The 19,675-nt window shown below is 36.9% G+C and overlaps 1 protein-coding gene across 1 annotated transcript in view; it reads left to right on the top strand.

The window, feature by feature from the left end:
• The window catches only part of ABCB5 (ATP binding cassette subfamily B member 5), a 106,626-nt gene that overhangs the window by 21,923 nt on the left and 65,028 nt on the right, over positions 1 to 19,675 (top strand). The window contains 2 exon segments of the mRNA XM_036862953.1: positions 860 to 1,063; positions 16,613 to 16,783. Coding sequence (XP_036718848.1) covers positions 860 to 1,063; positions 16,613 to 16,783 — 375 coding nt within the window.

Consider the following 19,675-nt stretch of genomic DNA (forward strand, 5'->3'; position numbering starts at 1 on the left):
TCTTTCATTTTTTTCTGTCATCCATATGTTGCACTTAACTTTCTCACCCTTGTAAACAGCATAGAGAACAAGACTATGATAGTCACAGAAGCATAATTCTTAATGCTTCTATTCAGTTTTTCAACTGTTATTTTTAAAAGAAAATCTACTCCTCTAAAACTTAAATTTGACTTCTTAAGTCTTCATTTGGAGTATACTAGACTCATGTATCCATGCTAATATTGAATAAATAAATTACTGGATTAGCATTCCTTACATAAAGCAGTTGCATAGAATACCCATGCCCAGACAGAATACCAGTTGGTGTGAAATACCAGAGTTATAATTATCATACCTTGGCTTCTGTCATTGGAATATGTTGGGATAATAGGTAATGGCACTATCTATGGAGAAGACAATGTTCATTTAATATTATTTATAGCAGTGAATAGAATGCACTTTTACCTTTTGCAGAGGAGTGGGCTGTTGAAGGGAAGGAAGGACGTTTCCTAGAAAAAAAATGCAAAGGTCACATCAGTCTTAAAATAACAAAATTTCAGTTTTTTACATGTGTTTACATGGTAATATTTGTGGCTCCTGGAGTATATATCCTCATAATACCTAATTTGTGGATCGCAGAGTAAAGATATTCAAGTAGTTTGGCCAAATTTTAAGTCATTTTTTTTAGGTTTTATTAATTCCCAACTACCAGAAAAAGTCTATGGGCAGTATACATGCTATAAATATTTTATCAAAATATAGTCAGTCATTGTTTCCTGAAATAACCTACTTCTCAGCTTATGTTCTGGAGCAGTAAAAAGGGCTCTAACCCAGTGCAGTGAAAGGCATCACAACGTGATTCATTCCTTTGGATTCACAGATCACGGTGGATGGTAACGACATCAGAACTTTAAATGTGCAGCATTATCGAGAACATTTTGGAGTGGTCAGCCAAGAGCCTGTTTTGTTTGGGACCACCATTAATAACAATATTAGATATGGACGAGATGGCGTGACTGATGAAGACATTGAGAAAGCTGCAAAGGAAGCAAATGCTTATGATTTTATAATGGAGTTCCCCATGGTAAGTACACTATGTAACCTATATCCTTAGCTTAAGTGTAAAGCACTGAAATATTCCAAAATAAGTTAAATAACAATAACATCTACAGAGTAGGGGGAGTGTGATTAATTTTTGCATTGTCCTAGGTGACACATCTGAAAATGAGAGAGCGTGGTAACAACCAAAAGAAGAAATACATCCTTGAAAGGTCCAATTTTTAACCTGTTTAGTTCTTACTGGTTCACACTTCAAATGGAAAAGAAAAAAATAAGGGATATGTTAAAATATAACGAAGAAATATGAAAGAAAATCATCAGTACAAGCTGAGGGATAGCATGTATCTGCAAAACTGTTGGTTTGCAACGCCATCTTGTGGCTAAGATTGGGAATGTCACACACAGTGTTCAGATCGGTTCTGTGATAAGGCAAAGGAAAAATACCATTGACTTTAGACGCATATGGAACTAATATTGGACAAGACATGTGAAATGATAGTTGGAAAGAGATACAGTAAACTATAATTTTGGGTATTAGGACATATAGGATCCTAATGGGTATTTAAAATTGATAGAGAGCTCTAAAAATATTTCTATTTCTCAAAGTATTTGTTCATTGGCATCTTCTGAAATTGTTGTGGGGAGCACCTCGTGAAATATGAAAGGATGAGATTTGAAATTAAAAACACAAATAAAATTCCAACATCCCAGAAGGCAACCATAACAAAAACAGTTTGTTTTAATGGATATATTTTACAAACTACACTCCATAGGTCATAATAATTTTGTTTTTTCTTTTGTTTATTTCATAAAAACTTGTGTTTGCCATTCATTACCACCTATCCCCGTTATTTACGGTCATAATTAGGACAGAAAACATTAAAGGCTGGAGGTCATTCTTTGCCGTGTGGTTTGGGAAAACACAGACTTCCTTTCTTTGACCTTTTGACTTTTAGTGACTTCCTTTCCTCAAAACACCAACGATCTTCAGTTTCCCACCTGGAATTAGAAAGTTTTCTGATGCTTCTTAAGTCATTCCCTATAAGTTATGACTTGCTTTTACTAAAAGTCCAATATTTACACAAAAATGTCCCTTGCTATAAACCTAATAATAAATCCTAAAGATATAATCCAAAGAACAAATTAAAGATGCTGGGTTATTTTGATAGAAACTAAATTCCACAGCCATGGTTAACCAGGGAAATAAGAATAAGCATAATAATAAATAAATGTTACAGAAGTGGTTAATTCGTATAGGTGAAAATTTAGGGAAAGCTATACTCAGAAATAAATACCATTACTCCTTCTATGATATACACATATTTTTGAATTAATATATTAGGATTAACTGATACTTGCTAGCCTTTTCCCATAAACAGCCATAAAACTGGCCAAAATATATGAGACATAGGACAATTGTTTCCAAGCACTGGAAAAGAGGTAGCACAAAACTGTGATTCCTGAGAGAAAGGAAACTCATTAAGACAGTCCATGAATTTTCAGCATGCTTCCTGGGAACAAATTTCTGACCATATCTCTGTAAAATGGAATCCGGAGAGAACATGGCAGTCCTACTGAGCTAAAGGCAGAGATAGAATTTCAGGGCAGCTTAAGCAACTGGAGAGGCAAAATGAGAGAGCTGTGGACATGAGGTAGGGGGCAGAAGTCCATGTAGGCAACCCTTGGGAATCCTTCTCTTAGGATAAGATTACCCGTGGCTTACCAGAGAGCAGCAGCTACAAAGCCGAGGGTAGAGCAGAGATACTAGAAGTCAAGCGGTATAGTGGAGATGTTGAAAACACAACCCAGCCAGAGTGGAGAGGTCACATTAACACCATTTTTAATACCTCAGGCATATAGCTGAGACACCAAAAAAAAGTCACACCTTAGGGGTAAAGACCACACCTTAGAGTAAGGCTGACTCTAGACCTGCTCTAACAAATCCTAAAACCAAGCCATGACAAGATCCCTAAAGGAGATAGAACTTGGATGTTGGGTCCTGCCAAGTTTTGAGACTTTCTATAGATTCACCCCAACAAAGCATAAAATCAAGATTACCTAGTTCAAGATGATCAGTCAATATTTGAATTGCCTATGAGGATAAAAATCAAAATTTTCTTCAGAAGAAAACAGGTTTCAGAGTCTCTTCAACATATCATGCACAGAATTCAGTATATATTCTACAATACCTAGGTGTGCAAAGAAACAGGAAACTATGATCCATAGGCAAAAAAACAAACAAACAAAAAAAACAACTAAATGTTTATGCACTTAAGAAAAACTTCAAAATGCAAGAAGAAAAACTGGTACATCTGAAAGGAGAAAGAGACAAATCCACATTTTTAGCTGAAGGCTTTAGTACTTGATAGAACAAGCAGGCAAAAAATCACTAAGGATATAGATGACCTGAACAATACTATCAACCAACTAGATCTAACTGATATTTATAGAACACTCCACCCAATAACAGCAGAAAACATTTCTCTCAAGTGCACATGGACTGTTCACTGAGCTAAACAATATTCCTTTTTTTTTTTTTTAACATCTTTATTGGAGTATAATTGCTTTACAATGGTGTGTTAGTTTCTGCTGTATAACAAAGTGAATCAGTTATACATATACATATGTTCCCATATCTCTTCCCTCTTACATCTTCCTCCCTCCCACCCTCCCTATCCCATCCCTCTAGGTAGACACAAAGCACTGAGCTGATCTCCCTGTGCTATGCGGCTGCTTCCCACTAGCTATCGATTTTACCATTGGAAGAAAAAACTTATAATTTCAAAGGAAACATGTAAAGTGTGTTCTTGGGCCATAATAGAATTAAAATGTAGAAATCGATAACAGAAATATATCTGGAAAATCCACAAATATTTGAAAATTAAAGAACCTACTTCTAAATAACCTATGGCTCAAAGAGGAAGTTTCAAGGAAAGTTAAAAACTATTTTGAAGTAAATAAAAATGAAAATGCAAGATATCAGTATTTGTGGAATACAGTTGATCCTTGAACAACATGAGTTTGAACTGTATGTGTTCACTTATATATGGATTCTTTTTTCAATAAATACATACTGTAGTACTACACGACCCACAGCTGGTTGAATTCAAGGATGTGGACACAGAGGACCAACTGTAAAGTTATACTTGGTTTTTGACTGCACGGGGGTTGGTGCCCCTAACACCTACATTGTTCAAGTGTCAACGTACAGTTAAAGCACTGCTTTAAGAGAAACTTACAGCATTATGTGCTTACTTTAGAAAAGAAAAAGATCTAAAATCTGTAAACTAAGTTTCCACCTTGAGAAACTAGAGTAAGAAGAGCAAATCAAACCCAAAGCAAGTAGAAGAGAAATAATAAAGACTAGAGCAGAAATCAGTGAAATCAAAAACAGAAAAACATTAGAAACAGTCAGTCATTAAAACCAAAAGCCGTTTCCTTAAAAGATCAATAAAATCAGTAAAACTGTAGGAAGCCTGATGAAGAAACAAAAAAGAGAGCAGAAATTACCAATATCGGGGATCAAAGAAGGTACATCACTATTAATCCCAAAGACATTAAAAGGTTAATACAGGAATACTATGAACAAAGATATGCCTGTAAATTTGCTAACTTATATGAAATTCTATTCCTTGAAAGACACAAACTACCAAGACTCACTCAAAGAGAAGTAGATAGATAACTTTAGTGAGACCTATAACTATGAAAAAAATAAACTAGATCTCTAAACAGTAGCAACAACTACAAATAAAATTAAAATTAAAAGTGGCATTCACAATAGCATCAAAATATATAAAGTAGAATAATGAAAGATCTGTAAATCTTCTATGTAAAAAAGATAGAACACTGCTGAGAGAAATTAGAGAATACCTAAATAGAGAGGAGCTTCAAGATGGCGGAAGAGTAAGATGCGGAGATCACCTTCCTCTCCACAAACACATCAGAAATACATCTACATGTGGAACAGCTCCTACAGAACACCTACTGAATGCTGGCAGAAGACCTCAGACTTCCCAAAAGGCAAGAAACTCCCCACATACCTGGGTAGGGCAAAAGAAAAAACAGAGACAAAAGAACAGGGACGGGACCTGCACCTGTGGGAGGGAGCTGTGAAGGAGGAAAGATTTCCACGCACTAGGAAGGACCTTCGCGGGCAGAGACTGCAGGTGGCAGAGGGGGGAAGCATCAGAGCCACGGAGGAGAGCGCAGCCACAGGGGTGCAGAGGGCAAAGCGGAGAGGTTCCCGCACAGACGACTGGTGCCGACCTGCCCTCACCAGCCCGAGAGGCTTGTCTGCTCACCCGCCGGGACGGGCGGGGGCTGGGAGCTGAGGCTCGGGCTTCGGTCGGATGGCAGGGAGAGGACTGGGGTTGGCGGGGTAAACACAGCCTGAAGGGGGCTAGTGCACCACGGCTAGCCGGGAGGGAGTCCGGGAAAACGTCTGGAGCTGCCCAAGAGACATTTTCTTGCCTCTTTGTTTCCTGGTGCGCGAGGGGAGGGGCTTCAGAGCACCGCTTAAAGGAGCTCCAGAGACAGGCGCGAGCCGCGGCTATCAGCGCGGACCCCAGAGATGGGCATGAGACACTAAGGCTGCTGCTGCCGCCACCAAGAAGCCTGTGTGCAAGCACAGGTCACTCTCCACACCTCCCCTCCTGGGAGCCTGTGCAGCCCGCCACTGCCAGGGTCCTGTGATCCAGGGACAACTTCCCCGGGGAACGCACGGCGCGCCTCAGGCTGCTGCAACATCACGCCGGCCTCTGCCGCTGCAGGCTCACCCTGCACAAAGTACCCCTCCCTCCCCCCGGCCTGAGTGAGCCAGAGCCCCCAAAGCAGCTGCTCCTTTAACCCCGTCCTGTCTGACCGAAGAACAGACGCCCTCAGGAGACCTACATGCAGAAGCGGGTCCAAATCCAAAGCTGAACCCCGGGAGGAGCTGTGCGAACAAAGAAGAGAAAGGGAAATCTCTCCGAGCAGCCTCAGAAGCAGCGGATTAAATCTCCGCAATCAACTTGATGTACCTGCATCTGTGGAATACCTGAATAGAAAATGAATCATCCCAAATTGAGGAGGGGGACTTTGGGAGCAAAGATATATATATTTTTTCCCTTTTGCTCTTTTTGTGAGTGTGTAAGTATATGCTTTTGTGTGTGATTTTGTGTGTACAGCTTTGCTTTTAACATTGGTCCTAGAGTTCTGCCTGTCTGTGTTTTTTGGTTTTTTTTTTTACTTTTTAAAAGTTTTTCCTTAAGAATTATTTTTTATTTTAATAACTTTATTTTATTTTATTTTACTTTATTTTATTTTATCTTCTTTCCTTCTTTCTTTCTATTTTTTCTCCCTTTTATTCTGATCCATGTGGATGAAAGGCTCTTGGTGCTCCAGCCAGGCATCAGGGCTCTGCCTCTGAGGTGGGAGAGCCAAGTTCAGGACACTGGTCCATAATAGACATCCCAGCTCCACGTAATATCAAACAGTGAAAATCTCCCAGAGATCTCCATCTCAATGCCAATACCCAGCTCCACTCAACGACCAGCAAGCTACAGTGCAGGACACCCTATGCCAAACAACTAGCAAGACAGGAACACACCCCATCCATTAGTAGAGAGGCTGCCTAAAATCATAATGAGGCCACAGACACCCCAAAACACACCACCAGACGTGGACCTGCCTACCAGAAAGACAAGATCCAGCCTTATCCACCAGAACACAGGCACTAGTCCCCTCCACCAGGAAGCCTACACACCCCACTGAACCAACCTTAGCCACTGGGGACAGACACCAAAAACAATGGGAACTACAAACCTGCAGCCTGCAAAAAGGAGACCCCAAACACAGTAAGTTAAGCAAAATGAGAAGACAGAAAAACACACTGCAGATGAAGGAGCAAGGCAAAAACCCACCAGACCTAACAAATGAAGAGGAAATAGGCAGTCTACCTGAAAAAGAATTCAGAATAATGATAGTAAAGATGATCCAAAATCTTGGAAATAGAATAGAGAAAATACAAGAAACGTTTAACAAGGACCTAGAAGAACTAAAGAGCAAACAAACAATGATGAACAGCACAATAAATGAAATTAAAAATTCTCTAGAAGGGATCAATAGCAGAATAACTAAGGCAGAAGAACGGATAAGTGACCTGGATTATAAAATAGTGGAAATAACTACTGCAGAGCAGAATAAAGAAAAAAGAATGAAAAGAACTGAGGACAGTCTCAGAGACCTCTGGGACAACATTAAGTGCACCAACATTCGAATTATAGGGGTCCCAGAAGAAGAAGAGAAAAAGAAAGGGACTAAGAAAATATTTGAAGAGATTATAGTTGAAAACTTCCCTAATATGGGAAAGGAAAGAGTTAATCAAGTCCAGGAAGCACAGAGAGTCCCATACAGGATAAATCCAAGGAGAAACACGCCAAGACACATATTAATCAAACTATCAAAAATTAAAGACAAAGAAAAAGTATTAAAAGCAGCAAGGGAAAAACAACAAATAACACACAAGGGAATCCCCATAAGGTTAACAGCTGATCTTTCAGCAGAAACTCCGCAGGCCACAAGGGAGTGGCAGGACATATTTAAACTGATGAAGAAGAAAAACCTACAACCAAGATTACTCTACCCAGCAAGGATCTCATTCAGATTTGATGGAAAAATTAAAAGCTTTACAGACAAGCAAAAGCTAAGAGAATTCAACACCACCAAACCAGCTTTACAACAAATGCTAAAGGAACTTCTCTAGGCAGGAAACACAAGAGAAGGAAACAACCTACAATAACAAACCCAAAACAATTAAGAAAATGGGTAATAGGAAGATACATATCGATAATTACCTTAAATGTAAATGGATTCAATGCTCCAACCAAAAGACATAGACTGGCTGAATGGATACAAAAACAAGACCCGTATATATGCTGTCTACAAGAGACCCACTTCAGACCTAAGGACACTTACAGACTGAAAGTGAAGGGATGGAAAAAGATATTCCATGCAAATGGAAATCAAAGGAAAGCTGGAGTAGCAATTCTCATATCAGACAAAATAGACTTTAAAATAAAGACTATTACAAGAGACAAAGAGGGACACTACATAATGATCAAGGGATCAATCCAAGAAGAAGATATAACAATTGTAAATATTTATGCACCCAGCATAGGAACACCTCAATACATAAGGCAAGTACTAACAGCCATAAAAGGGGAAATCGACAGTAACACAATCATAGTAGGGGACTTTAACACCCCACTTTCACCAACGGTCAGATCATCCAAAATGAAAATAAATAAGGAAACACAAGCTTTAAATGATACATTAAACAAGATGGACTTAATTGATATTTATAGGACATTCCATCCAAAAATAACAGAATACACATTGTTCTCAAGTGCTCATGGAACATTCTCCAGGATAGATCATATCTTGGGTCAGAAATCAAACCTTGGTAAATTTAGGAAAATTGAAATTGTATCAAGTACCTTTTCTGACCACAACACTATGAGACTAGTTATCAATTACAGGAAAAAATCTGTAAAAAATACAAACACATGGAGGCTAAACAATACACTACTTAATAACCAAGAGATCATGGAAGAAATCAAAGAGGCAATCAAAAAATACCTAGAAACAAAAGACAATGAAAACATGACGACCCAAAGCCTATGGGATGCAGCAAAAGCAGTTCTAAGAGGGAAGTTTATAGCATTACGATCCTACCTCAAGAAACAAGAAACATCTCAAATAAACAACCTAACCTTACACCTAAAGCAATTAGAGAAAGAAGAACAAAAAAACCCCAAAGTTAGCAGAAGGAAAGAAATCATAAAGATCAGATCAGCAATAAATGAAAAAGAAATGAAGGAAATGATAGCAAAGATCAATAAAACTAAAAGCTGGTTCTTTGAGAAGATAAACAAAATTGATAAACCATTAGCCAGATTCATCAAGAAAAAAAGGGAGAAGACTCAAATCAGTAGAATTAGAAATGAAAAGGGAGAAGTAACAACTGACACTGCAGAAATACAAAGGATCATGAGAGATTACTACAAGAAACTGTATGCCAATAAAATGGGCAACCTGGAAGAAATGGACAAATTCTTAGAAATGCACAACCTCCCAAGACTGAACCAGGAAGAAATAGAAAATAGGAGCAGACCAATCACAAGCACTGAAATTGAAACTGTGATTAAAAATTTTCCAACAAACAAAAGCCCAGGACCAGATGGCTTCACAGGCGAATTCTATCAAACATTTAGAGAAGAGCTAACATCTATCCTTCTCAAACTCTTCCAAAATATAGCAGAGGGAGGAACACTGTCAAACTCATTCTACGAGGCCACCATCACCCTGATACCAAAACCAGACAAAGATGTCACAAAGAAAGAAAACTACAGGCCAATATCACTGATGAACATAGATGCTAAAATCCTCAACAAAATACTAGCAAACAGAATGCAACAGCACATTAAAAGGATCATACACCATCATCAAGTGGGGTTTATCCCAGGAATGCAAAGATTCTTCAATATATGCAAATCAATCAATGTGATACACCATATTAACAAACTGAAGGAGAAAAACCATATGATCATCTCAATCGATGCAGAGAAAGCTTTCGACAAAATTCAACAACCATGTATGATGAAAACCCTGCAGAAGGTACGCATAGAGGGAACTTTCCTCAACATAATAAAGGCCATATATGACAAACCCACAGCCAACATCATACTCAATGGTGAAAAACTGAAACCATTTCCACTAAGATCAGGAACACGACAAGGTTGCCCACTCTCACCACTATTATTCAACATAGTTTTGGAAGTTTTAGCCATAGCAATCAGAGAAGAAAAAGAAATAAAAGGAATCCAAATCGGAAAAGAAGCAGTAAAGCTGTCACTGTTTGCAGATGACATGATACTATACATAGAGAATCCTAAAGATGCTACCAGAAAACTACTAGAGCTAATCAATGAATTTGGTAAAGTAGCAGGATACAAAATTAATGCACAGAAATCTCTACCATTCCTATACACTAATGATGAAAAATCTGAAAGTGAAATTAAGAAAACACTCCCATTTACAATTGCAACAAAAAGAATAAAATACCTAGGAATAAACCTACCTAAGGAGACAAAAGACCTGTATGCAGAAAATTATAAGACACTGATGAAAGAAAGTAAAGATGATACAAATAGATGGAGAGATATACCATGTTCTTGGATTGGAAGAATCAACATTGTGAAAATGACTCTACTACCCAAAACAATCTACAGATTCAATGCAATCCCTATCAAACTACCACTGGCATTTTTCACAGAACTAGAACAAAAAATTTCACAATTTGTATGGAAACACAAAAGACCGTGAATAGCCAAAGCAATCTTGAGAAAGAAAAATGGAGCTGGAGGAATCAGGCTCCCTGACTTCAAACTAAACTACAAAGCTACAATAATCAAGACAGTATGGTACTGGCACAAAAACAGAAATATAGATCAATGGAACAGGATAGAAAGCTCAGAGATAAATCCATGCACATATGGTCACCTTATCTTTGATAAAGGAGGCAAGAATATACAGTGGAGAAAAGACAGCCTCTTCAATAAGTGGTGCTGGGAAAACCGGACAGGTACATGTAAAAGTATGAAATTAGAACACTCCCTAACACCATACACAAAAATAAACTCAAAATGGATTAAAGACCTAAATGAAAGGCCACACACTATCAAACTCTTAGGGGAAAACATAGGCAGAACACTCTGTGACATAAATCACAGCAAGATCCTTTTTGACCCACCTCCTAGAGAAATGGAAATAAAAACACAAATAAACAAATGGGACCTAATGAAACTTAGAAGCTTTTGCACAGCAAGGAAACCATAAACAAGATGAAAAGACAATCCTCATAATGGGAGAAAATATTTGCAAATGAAGCAACTGACAAAGGATTAATCTCCAAAATTTGCAAGCAGCTCATGCAGCTCAATATCAAAAAACAAACAACCCAATCCAAAAATGGGCAGAAGGCCTAAATAGACATTTCTCCAAAGAAGATATACAGATTGCCAACAAACACATGAAAGAATGCTCAACATCATTAATCATTAAAGAAATGCAAATCAAACCTACAATGAGATAGCATCTCACACCGGTCAAAATGACCATCATCAAAAAATATACAAACAATAAATGCTGGAGAGGGTGTGGATAAAAAGGAACCCTCTTGCACTGTTGGTGGGAATGTAAATTGACACAGCCACTACGGATAACAGTATGGAGGTTCCTTAAGAAACTAAAAATAGAACTACCATACGACCCAGCAATCCCACTACGGGGCATATACCCTGAGAAAACCATAATTCAAAAAGAGTCATGTACCAAAATGTTCATTGCAGCTCTATTTACAATAGCCAGGACATGGAAGCAACCTAAGTGTCCATCAACAGATGAATGGATAAAGAAGATGTGGCACATATATACAATGGAATATTACTCAGCCATAAAAAGAAATGAAATTGAGTTATTTGTAGTGAGGTGAATGGACCTAGAGTCTGTCATACAGAGTGAAGTAAGTCAGAAAGAGAAAAACAAATACCGTATGCTAACACATATATATGGAATCGAAGAAGAAGAAAAAAAAAGATCATGAAGAAACTAGCGGCATGACGGGAATAAAGACACAGACCTACTAGGGAATGGACTTGAGGATATGGGGAGGGGGAAGGGTAAGTTGTGACAAAGTGAGAGAGTGGCATGGACACATATACACTACCAAACTTAAAATAGATAACTAGTGGGAAGCAGCCGCATAGCATAGGGAGAGCAGCTGGGTGCTTTGTGACCACCTAGAGGAGTGGGATAGGGAGGGTTGGAGGGAGGGAGACGCAAGAGGGAAGAGATATGGGAACATATGTATATGTATAACTGATTCACTTTGTTATATAGCAGAAACTAACACACCATTGTAAAGCAATTATACTCCAATAAAGATGTTAAAAAAATAAAAAATAAAAAAAATAAAGAATACCTAAATAAATAGGATGTACCTTATTCATTGATTTAGAGATTGAATATTTTTAAAGGTATGGATTCTCCCCAAATCAATCTATAAATTTAATGCTATTTCAATCAAAATCCCAGCAGTCTTTTTTCATGTGCAGAAATCAACATGCTGATTACAAAATTTATTTGGAAATTTAAAGGACCAAGAATAGCCAAAACAATTTTGATAAAAGAACAACAAAGCTGGAAGACCTACAATAGCTAATTTTAAGACAGCAATTAAGACAGTGGTAATGACATAATAATGGACTTGTAGGTCAGTGGAACACAATAGAGAGTCTAGAAATAGACCCACACATACCTAGTCAATTGATTTTTGACAAGGTCAGTGTAATTCAATGGGAGAAAGGAAAGTCTTTTCAACAAATGGTGTTGGAAAAATTGGATATCCATATGGGAAAAAAAAAAAAGAAATGTGGCCCTTACCTCATACTATATACACATATAATTTGCCATGAATCTTAGACCAAATGTAAAAACTTAAACCATAAAACTTCAGAAATAAAAACTTAGGAAAAAATCTTTGTGACCTTGAGGTAGGCAAAAATTTCTGGGAAAAGCACTTACTATTTAAAAAAATGATAAACTGGGCTTTATTGAAATTAAAACGTTTTAAAAGACACCATTTAGAAAATAAAAAGGCAAGACAGAGTGAAAGAAAATATTCAATACACAGATCTGACAAAGGATGTGCACCCAGAATATATAAAGAACTTTGCAAAATGGTAATTAGACCAAAAAATAAAATAAAATTAAAAATGGACAAAAACGTGAACAGACATTTCACCAAAATTAATCAAATGAGAAAATATACATGAAAAATATTCAACATTACTAGTCACCAGGGAAATCCTAAGTAAAACCACAAAGAGATACCATTTCACATTCAATAGAATGGCCAGAATTAAAAGGAATAACAATTATAACTTCTCGTTAGGATATAAAGCAATTGGATCTCTCTTTCTTTCTGAATAAAGTGAAATTGGTACAATCATTTTAGAAAGAAATTTGACAGTTTACTATAATGTTAAACATAACACATATGACTCAGCATTCTATTCCTACATATTTTTCCAAAAGAAATGAAAATATGACTACAAGAATATCATGTACATGAATGTTCATAACAGCTTTATTCATAATATTCAAAAATTGGAAATAACCCAAATGTTCATCAGCAGCTGAATGTATAAACAAATTGTGATTTATGTAGGGTTGCCAGATGAAATACAGAATTTTCAGTAAAATTCGAATCTCAGATAAACAATAATTTTTAGTATGAGTATATCCGAAGTACTGTATGAAATATACTAAAAAAGTATTCCATTGTTTACCTGAAAATCAAAATTAACTGAGCTCCATGGTTCTTGGTGTGTTTTTGTTTTTGCTAAATCTGGCAACCCAAGATAGATGCACATTGTGAATAAATAGGAGTGAATTACTGATACACACAACATGGATGAATCTCAAAAATATTATGCTAGATAAAAGAAAACAGACTAAAAAAGTACACAATGCAATTATATCAAGGCTGCAGGATACAAGATTAATATACAAAAGTCACTTTTCTATATAACAACAGTGAACAAGAAGAATTGGACATTAAAAACACAATACTATTTATATTAGGACTCCAAGAAATGAAATACTTAGGTATAAATCTAACAAGATACGTACAAGATTTATATAAAGAAAACTACAAAACTCTGATAAATAAAATCAAAGAATTAAATAAATGGAGAGAGAGTCTATATTCATGGAAAGGAAGACTCAATATTGTCAAGACGTCAGTTCTTCCAACTTGATCTATAGATTCTATGCAATCTCAATCGAAATCCCAGCAAGTTATTGTGTGGATATCAACAAACTGATTCTAAAGTTTACGTGGAGAGGTAAAAGACCAAGAATAGCCAACACGATGTTGAAGAAGAACAAAGTTAAAAGACTACACTATCCAACTTCCCAAGACTTATTATAAAGCTACAGTAATCAAGGCAGTACAGTATTGGTGAAAGAAATACAAATAGATCAATTCAACAGAGTCCAGATATAGACCCATATAAATATAGTCAACTAATCTATGACAAAGGAGCAATAGCAATACAATAGAGAAATGATAGTCTTTTTAACAAACAAATGGTGTGGGAACAACTGGACATCCACAAGTAAAAAAATTAATCTAGACACAGACCTTACAGCTTTCACAAAAATTAACTCAAAATGGATCATAGACCTTAATATAAAATGCAAAACTATAAAACTCCTAGAATTTAACATAGGAGAAAATCTAGAATGATTTGGGTATGGCAATGGTTTTTTAGATACAACACCAAAGGCACAAACCATGAAGGAGGTTATTGATAAGCTGAACTTCATTAAAATTGAAAACTTCTGCTCTGAAGAAGACGATGTCTAAAGAATGAGAAGATAAGCCACAGACTGGGAGAAAACATTTGCAAAAGACACATCTAATAAAGGATTGTTATCCAAAAAGCATATAAAGAACTCCTAAAATTCAACAATAAGCAAATAAGCAACCCAATTTAAAAACAGGCCAAAGACTTTAAAAAACACCTCACCAAAGAAGATATACAGATGGCAAATAAGCATGTAAAAAGATGCTTCACATCATACATCATCCGGGAAATGCAAATTAAAACAACAGTGAGAAAGTATTACACTCCTATTAGAATGGCCAAAATCCAGAACACTGACAACACCAAATGCTGGCGAGGATGTAGAGCAGAAGAAACTCTTATTCATTGCTGGTGGGCACAGCCATTTTGGAAGATGGTTTGGCAGTTTCTTACAAAACTAAACATGTTCTTCCCATATTATCCAGCAGTCATCCTCCTTGGTATTTACCGAAAGGAGGTGAAAACTTATGTCCACACAAAAACCTGCACAAAGATGTTTATAGCAGCCTTATTCATAATTGCCAAAGCTTGGAAGCAACGAAAATGTCCTTCAGTATGTGAACAGATAAATAAGTTTTGATATATCCAGGCAGTGGAATATTATTCAGCACTAAAAAGAAATGAGATATCAAGCCATGAAAAGATATGGAAAAACCTTAAATGCATATTACTAAGTGAAAGAAACCAGTCTGAAAAGGCTACATACTGTTTGACCCCAATTATATTAACATTCTTGAAAAGGCAAAACTGAGGAGACAGTTGAAAGGTTAGTGGTTGCCAGGGGCTGGCAAGGGAGATGGAAGGATGAATAGGGAGAGCACAGAGGGTTTTTAGGACAGTGAAAATACTGTATGATACTATAATGATGAATACATGTCATTTTATGTTTGTCTAACTTAGAATGTACAACACCAAGAGTGAATCATAATGTAAACTATGGACTCTGGATGATTATGATGTGTCAGTGTAGGTTCATCACTTGTAACAAATGCACCACTCTGGTGAGGGATGTTGATAATGGAGGAGGCTATGCATGTTTGGGGGCAGGATGGCTTATGGGAAATCTCTGTACCTTCCTCTCAATTTTGCTGTGAACCTTCAAAACTGCTCTAAAAAAGTGCCTTAAAAAATACACACTGTATGATTCTATTTATATGCAGTTCTAGAACTAGTGAAATTAATTTATAGTGATAAAAATCAAATCAGTAGTATCCTGAGGCAAGTTGTGGGTTTTGACTGGAAAGGGTCATCCAGAACCTTTCTAGGGTGATGGAAATGTTCTATATCTTTTTTCAGGTGGTAACAACATGGGTACACTCATTTGTCAGAACTCATAGAACTGTTCTTTTAAAATGTGTGCATTTTATTGTGAATAAATTATTCCTCAATAAGGTTTATATATATATATTTAATGTGAAGGTCAGACTCTAGAAATTAAAAGTTTAGAAATAGTATTTAAATGTAAATCCTCGAAGAAATGAACTTTGGACTGGGGACTTGACCCAATAGAATATTACTAATTATACTTCATTAGTTCTAGAAATTACCTCCAACCTCAGATATCTAACAATATCTACTTTGTTAAAGATGCATATACCAAAAAGTAAAGAAGGCCTAAAAGGTCTCCCAAGATTGAAAAAAGTTTTGAGGAAGAAGTTTGTTTTTGCAGTAATCTTTTCATACTTTTTTTCAGAATATAAAGGAAGGAAATTATGGATAATATATTAAATCACTAATAAACATTTCAAATAATAGTTAAGTATTTGTACTACAGTGTTTCTTTTAAAGATACCAGTGCATTCTAAAAATGTCTTTAAAACTTTGAAAATTGGTTCAAATTATTATTAATCTTCCTTAAAATCCTTGATTATCCTATGTTCTCATGTCTTTTAGTCCTAGCCAAATTTTTCTTAGGGCTTCTCTTCACTACACTCTTTTAAAATAGTTGTTTGTTTTTACAAAGAACAAATCATAAGTCAATACCAGCCAGGCTGAAGTAGAGATTAAGCTGTCATTAAAACACAACTGTGATCGCCATTTACTTTTCTAATCATCTGACCATGCTGCCTTCTGTTTCTGTTTTCTTTCCTATTTTTCATTAGAAATTTAATACCTTGGTAGGGGAAAAAGGAGCTCAAATGAGTGGAGGACAGAAACAGAGAATCGTGGTTGCTCGAGCTTTAGTTCGAAACCCGAAGATTCTGATCTTAGATGAGGCTACTTCTGCCCTAGACACAGAAAGCGAATCAGTGGTTCAAGCTGCACTGGAGAAGGTAAGTGAGAAGATTCATTTATTATTTTCATATTCCTGGTTCAGCATTATTTTTAAATACAAGAAAGTATGGCTCCATAGCAGATTATTTATTAATTTCAGAGCCCTCCTTAAGGTACAGATGCAGTGATTTGGAGGAAAGAAGAAGATGCTATACTTAGTGTTAAAAATATATATGAGGCTCATATCCAAGCAATCATCCCATATATACCTCCATTCCAACAGGTCTGCACTTTCCACCTCCCCAGAGTAATTCCACACCCCTACCACTATCACAATTATAATCGCATCCACCCTTTGTCTCTTCCATATACACCCGTGGGATTTTCTTCTCTGGCCATTTTTTCCTCTTTGGGCAACCCCAGAGTACTCATTTTAACTTAATTTCACTTCAAGTGGAGAAGCATACCGTGTGGTTTGCCTTGACCTTGAACCATCCTCCTTCAACAGCCCTGGGGCCCTCACACTGGCTTCCTGCTCTTTGCAAGCTGTTGCACATGCTTCATGGCCACAATGCAGAATTGGCCCTTTACCACATTGCACTGCATCAGGGAGGGTAGTTAGTGGTGGTGATATGAAAAACCACAGAATACTTTTTTCAGTGGCCAAACACTCTTTCAAATCATAACCTTCAAACTCTTCAGAAGGCTTAATGGAACTTTTTACTTTGTGCTTGTCTGAAAATGGGTTGTGTTTTTCTCTCTAAGAAAATTACAGGCTTTTCTTTTTAAACACTGATTTTGTGTGACCAGAAATGGATACTGGCAGCCAGAGTGCCCACTGCTTATTAAAAAATCTGTTAGTTACTATTATCAACTTGCAGATCAGATTTTATAAGTTTTTACCGTTGTTTCCATCTCACATGATGAGAGTGCCACATGTTGCTCATGATATTTCTTATTTTCATAAAATAAGTAAGTGATATGAAAATCCATGTTCATTGTGGACACTTTGCCAATTTGGTTCATTTTGGTGAAGAAGAAACGATGATTCCCTCAAAAGCATGTCTCATACTTTATTCATTTTTTTTATACTTAGTAACTAAGACAGGGCTCTATTTATAGAATACACTCAAATTGTGTTTATTAATGGTGATGTTTAGTTATTACTTAGGGCTTGAATGTACTGGAAAATGATTACACTTAAGCATCTCAAATCACAGTTTTTCTAGTTTTATTGAGATATAATTGATATACATATATAAGATTTTTTTTAAATACTGTAATAGGCTGTGAAGTTGTTTAGAGGTTAAATGTTGTACCCATTGTCTTTTCATCCAATATGTTAATCACTTCAGGCAATCAAAACTTGTTCAGACTTTTAAAATAAACAGTTGCTTAGTGACATGATAAACTAATAAATATTTTTTTCCTACTGGTTGAAATGAAATCTATATCATAAGTGAAAAGAGAAGAATACAAAATGTTTGTAAACTATTATTCCAAGTATATATATATATTTTTTTTTTTAAACAGAACTTATATATTTATTTATTTATTTATTTATTTTTGGCTGTGTTGGGTCTTCATTTCTGTGCGAGGGCTTTCTCTAGTTGCGGCAAGTGGGGGCCACTCTTCATCGCGGTGCGCGGGCCTCTCACTATCGCCGCCTCTCCTGTTGCGGAGCACAAGCTCCAGACGTGCAGGCTCAGTAATTGTGGCTCACGGGCCCAGCTGCTCCGCGGCATGTGGGATCCTCCCAGACCAGGGCTCGAACCCGTGTCCCCTGCATTGGCAGGCAGATTCTCAACCACTGCGCCACCAGGGAAGCCCCCAAGTATATATTTTTAAAATTCAATTACTGTTATTGTTTTCCAGTTTTTAAAGGGGGTAATTAAATCAACATTGTAGAGATGTATGGGTGTGAAACTGCTTTAAATAGACTTTGCTTATCTTTTATGCAGTGAGGGTAAATGGTAGCAAATGAGGTGACAGGTAGTACAGTAAACTCATGAAATACATATGCTTCAGTATATAATTGACTTGTGGTGAAGCGGAGAGTTAAAATACAGGCAAGGAAATGAACACTCTAGTGCCATGAGAGTCCTGTACACCCACTACACAGATGGTGGTTGCAAAACCAAGTCTTTAAAGAGGTCCCCACCTAAGGAGGGTAGGGCATTCAACAGGTCTTGTTTCTGCTCATCTGTCTAAGAACTCTCAGACCCTGTGGCATGACATGGCCTAACCCACAGCAGTTAACAGATTTTTTATAGCTCAAAATACCATGTAAACCACTAACCAACAAAGAGGGAACAATAAAATGTATTATTTCTTACTGGTGAATGCTGCATCCACCTCCCTCCACAGCCAGCCTTCAGATATCCTCCCAGCCCCTCCTCTCCATTACCTCATTGTCTTCCTTTTATATGAAACTCTAGAACCAGTAGAACTAATCTATAGTGATTAAAAAAAAAATCAGATCAATAGTTTACTGGGGCAGGGGGTGGATTTTGATTGAAAAGGGGCATGAGGGAAATATCACTTTTGTTCTCACTTGGATTATTGCAATAGCTCTCTCTCATGCCCACTTCAATCTGTTCTCAACACCGCAGCCAGACGACGTTATTAAAATGTAAATTTGATCATGTCGTGCTTCTGCTTCAAATCCTTCAATGGCTCCTTATCTCACTTCTTACTCTAAGTAAAAACCAAATTCCTTACAGTAGCTACAAGGTTCTATGGAGTTGGGCACCAAGCTCCTTCTGGAACCTGACACCCTACCGCTCTACCCCACATTGGCTGCCCCTTAAACATACCATAACACTTTTCATCAGCTAAGATACTATGTATGTATTTGTTTATTTTGTTATCTCTCTTCCTCCACTGGAATATCTACTCTTTGTTGTCAAAGGCATTAATTGGTTAACTGCAGCATACCCAGAGTTAGAACA

Source organism: Balaenoptera musculus, chromosome 9 (genome assembly GCF_009873245.2).
Source record: "Balaenoptera musculus isolate JJ_BM4_2016_0621 chromosome 9, mBalMus1.pri.v3, whole genome shotgun sequence".
NCBI classification, from domain to species: domain Eukaryota; kingdom Metazoa; phylum Chordata; class Mammalia; order Artiodactyla; family Balaenopteridae; genus Balaenoptera; species Balaenoptera musculus.